The sequence below is a fragment of the Ceratosolen solmsi genome, unplaced genomic scaffold (genome assembly GCF_000503995.2).
Source record: "Ceratosolen solmsi marchali unplaced genomic scaffold, CerSol_1.0 scaffold45, whole genome shotgun sequence".
In the NCBI taxonomy this organism is placed as follows: Eukaryota; Metazoa; Arthropoda; class Insecta; order Hymenoptera; family Agaonidae; genus Ceratosolen; species Ceratosolen solmsi.
The window spans coordinates 1,192,841-1,199,195 of record NW_011948436.1 but is presented as its reverse complement, the minus strand read 5'-3'; the positions used below and the strand labels follow the sequence as shown (position 1 = coordinate 1,199,195).

Genomic DNA, 6,355 nt, shown 5'->3' with positions numbered 1-6,355 from the left:
CGAGTGCGTACTTTCGTATGTGTAAACATTGGACTGCGGTTACTATTCGCTTTTTTGGTCACCATTTTCAATTGCTTTCTTTATTTTCTTTATTTAATATTCCAAATTTTTTATTAATTTTTCATTCCTATGTTCTTTTTATTTAAAAAAAAAAAAAAAAAAAAAAACCTATAGATTACTTAGATTTCTCATGCAATTTTGATTTCAAACGTAAATAGTTTATATATAAATTTTTTTTTTCTTTTTAATCATTATATAGATACGTAATTAAATTAATATAAGTAAGTTTTAACAATTTTCATACTGCTTTGTTCGATATCTACTGAAACCCAGTTGACTGAATATGTTTGATTACAAGTGCTTAATTCACAAATATGTTTTTGTGTGTGAGGAGTTTTTGCATGCACGGTATCATAAATAACATTTTTCTTTCAGGAAACAAACGAGCATTGGCTCATCGAATTGCATGTGATGTGTCGTAGTAACCCTGTTGTATCAATTGGTTTGTGTTTTTATTATTCCAGCGAATTCTCGTGGCAAGGATGTCAAGACAACGGAGGAGATGCGTAAGCTCATTGAAAGGTTAGTACCTTGTGCTAACGACTAATTGCCAAAGCAGCCTACTTTTTTTTAGTATATTTCTATGATAAAAATAATAGAAAAATCCTTATCATTATGAACTTAAATCTTAATTACTAAGGTAAACTACAGTAATGGATCGATTCCAATTAATAACTATGCATATAATACGTTAATATCATACAACCGTTTATAATTTTAAAAGTTTTTCGGTAAAAGTCAAAATTATAATTAAAAATTATCAATATGAATGTATACACACATGTATACACAAAAGATAAATTGATATAATAAATTAATAAAATTAATTTACAATGAGCAATTTTAATTATTTCATTTGATGGACCTGTTTACATATTTAATACTTTTATTGCTCACAAACATATCGGGATATTTATATATTTAAAATTATATTAATTATCAAGTGATGTAATTCTACATTACTTAATCCCAATAGAATACAACTATATATTTTAATACTGTAAGATCATTTATTAATTCACAGTAATATTAAGAGTTTTGAAATACGATATGTGCAATTATAACTATTTCAATACATAATTGAGTTTGGCAAATATTTACCTCTGTAGTTAAGAATTAAATAACTAACGACGCTCAGGTCGTCAAATTCACGTTAATGGATTTAAACTTTTGCCGATGGGAATATAATCAAATAGAAAATAGTGAAAATGTAATATTAATATTTATTTTATATTAAATTCTAATTTCGAAAATAAAATCTATTAAACGGAGTACATAAATTAATAGAAAATATAACAACTACAAATAAATCATTTTTTTTCTTCAAAATTTTGTAAACGGCTTATACATATAATAAATATGAAATAAAGCGTTTCGCATACTAAAAATCATCTATCATGAACAAACTTTGGATTTGAGTATTACAACAATTATTATATTTTTCATTATTAAATTTAATTCGTAATTAGTTCTTTCAATTCTCTTAGATCATTAAATTACGAAAGAAATGGCTTGTGATCGTCAAGCAGAAACATAAAGTATTCACAAAATTATTTTTTTTACATGTGATGATCTTACTTGTATATACAAAATAAATCATACGTAAATTGACTTCAGTTATATTGAGTATCAACAATGTGTCATTTTACAATAAAACTGTCACTTTTAACAAAGATATCATTATCAAATCAAATGTATTTCTTTCTCATCGAAATTTGAATATACTTTAACACATCGAAACAATAGAATATATATTTTAAAAAATATCAAAGATGACAAATAACCAAATAATTTAATGACTATACACGCATATTACAAAATTTTAAACAATTGTATTTTATCGACAATAATTACATATTATTCAAAATTAAACGGTAAATAATATACTTCATAACTATATACATTCACTTCTTATTGCGTTAATTGTTATTAAATGCGTAATATTATTTTACTTGTATTAGCCGTTAATAAGTGAAATATATACGCGTTTCATCAATTTCAATAAAAACAATTTACATTAATCCATTGATATTAATTAAATTATGTAATAGAAATTCAATGATTGAATTAAAATTTCACCGTACTAAATAATTTATGTCGCTAAATCCATCAAGGATTGAATTTCTCATAATATAACATGAATTTTTAATATCTATTATTTTATTAATATTATACTTATTATTAAGAATTATATAAATATTTATTATTCAATATATCATTCGATTACAGAAGTATATAAGTGTATATTACTTTTTCAATATTCAGTATTTGCCATCATGTTTAAGTAAAGTTTCGATTTAAACAATAAAAATTGTAGTTAATGGTATACCGACGAGTAACAATGATGTAATTAAAATATAAATCATTATTTGTTGTATAGATCTTTTAATTTATACATAAAATTCACGTGTAAAATGCTGGATTAGAAGCCGAAAAACAATTCGTGTTAAGTGAATTATAAATCTCATTTATTAAATGATATTATTTGTATAAGAATATAAAAATCATTTGTCTCAAGAAAAAAATTTGATTAATTTATATATGTTATCGAAAGCTAAAAATTTAATTAACTTTGCATTCAATGAAGTAAACAAATATACTTTTTCAAGTAGCCGAAGAATAATCAAAATCATTTATTTATTTATTTATTTATTTATTTAATAAAATCTATTTTCAAATAAATATAATTAATATTATTAGGTAATAATAGTCAAGCTGTCATATAAAATGCTTTTCATTAATTCTGTCAAATCGTCGTAAAAATTAACATAATTTCTCTTCATCGTGAAATAAAAAATAATTGCTCTGATAAGATCAATGCAAATTTTGATTTGTTGAAAGTTATTGTCGAGTTAAAAATAATAATTACTTATTTTCAAGTATTTACAAACTTGCATTAAATTATATAAAAAATATGATTTAGTAACTCATCGGCAAAAGACTGTATTGCTAATTTAAATAAGAAAAAAATGACCATTATAAAATCAACCAAGAAGTTCCTTGGATTATTTTAACGAATTATAGTGAACTTAAAGAAGAACGATAAATGAATCTTTTAGTACAACGAAAAAACAAAAAGTCACATATAATGAGCTTGCTTGCATCACAAAGTGGACAAGAATTTCTGGATTTTAATTGTGATTAATACCGATTAACATAATATAACAATAAGATAAATAACAATAAGAAATGTTTGTTTTTGTAACTAACATAATTATAACGTATGATACGTTTATAACATGCTAATTTGGTAAAAATTTTCATTGACATCAACAAAAAATAATTTTATCGTTGCAACAACAATGGATATTGTTGTTTCGTTGAGCTAAATGAATTTTGCACATAGTAAGAAAATCACGTTCCTAGCGTTTCTCTCATCTCATGATTCATTTTCACTGCAAATTCACGTAAGTCATTCTGTCGTTTAATAATCAGACTGCATAATTCATAGAATTCACGCATTTAAGAGTCTAATTATGTTTTATTTAATTTTCTTTCATTATTAGCATGCTGCTTAAAGCCAATTATTATCAATTACTTACCTGCATCATTTATCACGTTTTTTTTTTTTTATGATTTTTATTTGTTTTACTCTTTACGTAAGAGTCGTAAATAAAATGCATGTAAGCATTATAAACGGTACTTATCATCTGGTCACCTTTTATTCTTCATCATATATATATATATATATATATATATAGAAAAAAATAAAGAAAATAGAACACCGATGAAAAACCTATTTCATTACGGGGAAGAAAGGGAGAAAGCGAAAGAGAAGAATAAAGTATAGAGAGAGAGAGAGAGAGAGAGAGAGAGAGAGAGAAAGAGAAGAACAAAGGGTAGAGAGTGGGGGAGAGAGAGAGAAAGAGAGAAAGGGAAGAACAAAGGATAGAGAGTGGGAGAGAGAGAGAGAGAGAGAGAGAGGAACACAAATATAGATGTTTAGGCAAGCGATGATAAATATCAAAGGCATTTACTAATAAAAATCGTCTGTGTGCTGTTTTTTTTATCCACAGAAACGAAGCCGCCAAGCAAAACAACTGCTCCTTCGGCAACCACGCAGGACTCCTCACATCCTACGATACTGTGGCAGTGTAATCTGTAAGCTCCTCGACTATAATGGATCGACGACGTTCATTTTTCTCAACCGGACTGTCCTTAACTGCCAATTTTTCCACTTTTTATCAACGTGTTGTTAGCCCATTCTTCTTTACGGTAAAACGTATTACGGCGGACCGAGCTAATTGCGTCGACGCATATTATCCTCGTTTATATTAAATGTAATGTATTGAATCCGGGTAAGGAATAACTCATTCGTTATGGTAGAAACGAAATAAGAGTGTATGAGACTAGGTAGGAGGAGGGGAGAAACAGAACGATGGTAACATCCCAGATAATCGACGAGTCTCGAATTCTATGTGACTTGGAGTGTATTTATGAGCGTATATGATTGAATCGGTAGGTATGGGGGGGGGGGTTGCACAATTTATCGCTAACGAGATGAAAAACACTGCCGGCACATAGAGCGGAGGCGTGCGAAAGAACGTTATTGGCATGGAGAGCGTGATCGCGCCAAGCATGCGATGCCTCGGTGACTGATGCTAATTAACAGCAGCGGGCAAGGGAAGGGGATAAATTGTAATGGGATAAATTGGTAAAGCGACCCTTGGACTGCTCTTGTGTTTGTAGTCGTCCTACTGTTGGTCCTTACCAGCATGCATTTACGTTCGCTCATGTTACTGAGTCGTCCTTTGCTTCAGCAGTCTCTCCGCAACCAAGAGACCACACCAGAACGAAGAAATAAAAAAAAAACTTACCATACCCCTTCTTCTGTCCTTACTTAGTCTGCGCTTCGTAGAATCGTGACGACTTGATTGTAAAAATCTTCGTCGTACTGCAGTTCATATCCGTCTAATAGAATTTCATTAATATACATATATGCTTGAATTCCACAATGCAGATTAATTAGACTCTGTTCATATTTTTCTTCTCCATTTTCGTATTAATGGTCCCGATAGATCGGCCACGGGATCCGTTCGCTTGTAAAGAAAACGAAGAGAAGCTAAGAAAAAAAAAACGTTGAGTGGCCCACCGTCCGTGGATGAAGCGACGAAACGTTGCGCTTATTCTCGTATTCAAAGGTTGTGTTTCTCGGTCATGCAGCGCCAAGGGGTGGGTGGGATCGGGTGGGGTAGGGGTTTCGGGGGGGGGGGGGGGGGGGGGGGGGTAGGAGGTAGGGGATAGAACCAAAAATAAAAAAAAATAAAAAATAAAGATTGGGGGTGGGGCGGGGGTAAATGAAAGTGTGGGAACGAGTTGTCCTATATGCGAAAGGCGAGCATCATCGTCAAAAGGAGTTAATCGGTGAAATTAATGAATTGATGCACTTGAGAATGAGAAGGTTATAGTGGATGAAGGGGAGTGTGGCGGAGCGCGGGTCGGTGAGAGAGCAACAAAGCTACGCAGCAAACGAGAAATCATGAAGATGCAAGATTAATGGGGAGAGTGGCGACGTATGTAAGATGAGAAAGTGACGATGATGCACGTACGATTAAACAATACATTATCCGTAAGCAGCTGATGGTAGAAATTAATAACCATCCATTAAAAAAATCTACGTAGTTAGGCATAATAAGGACGGATGGTCGCGAGCTTGTACCGTATTTGTGATGGGGCCGTACTTGATTTTGATTGAACGTGGAGCGGAGAAAATGAGGAATGGTATCTGAATATGTACGCGAAATAATATGGTGCAAGACTCATAGTTTGTTATTATGATGATAATACTTATAAATCGTATGAGTATATGATATTGTAGCTGTCGTAATTCGTTAATTCGTTTCTTCGTGTGCCATGCTTTTATTCAACGAAAGAAATGCCATTGTTGCAATTTTTAATCATTCGACGATTCAAGGCACAAATGGACTTTAACCCCATTCTAGAAATCAGTCGGCTCGTATTTAGTTTTAATTAAAAAACGCGATCCCAACAACGTCTTTTATTCTTTGTGAAAAAAAAAAACAAGGATCGACGGAGATGGTTTTACTTCTTAAATGTGGCCAAGCGTAATTCATAAATAAAACGACCGTCAATGGTCGCTTGAGCATTGCTTCCAGTAAAGCGTGGACCTCTCGCTCCCCGCGCCATCTTTATTGAAAATTCAAAATCATTTTAACGCGCGAGGCCAGCAAATTCTTAAAAAACGAATAATCAAACTAATCTCCTTGTATCGTCATTTTTTAATTAAACGTGATAAACATTCATCGATTTAGCTCTGCGGCGTAAAATTCATGGT

The 6,355-nt window shown here is 31.1% G+C and overlaps 1 protein-coding gene across 1 annotated transcript in view; it reads left to right on the top strand.

Annotated features, from left to right (window-relative positions):
• Dscam1 (Down syndrome cell adhesion molecule 1) overlaps positions 1 to 4,531 on the top strand; it is a 69,857-nt gene extending 65,326 nt beyond the window's left edge. Inside the window, 2 exon segments of the mRNA XM_011503237.1 lie at positions 525 to 582; positions 4,077 to 4,531. Of these exon segments, the coding sequence (XP_011501539.1) occupies positions 525 to 582; positions 4,077 to 4,158 (140 nt within the window). The 3' untranslated portion in view covers positions 4,159 to 4,531.
• Positions 4,532 to 6,355: the final 1,824 nt, after the last annotated feature.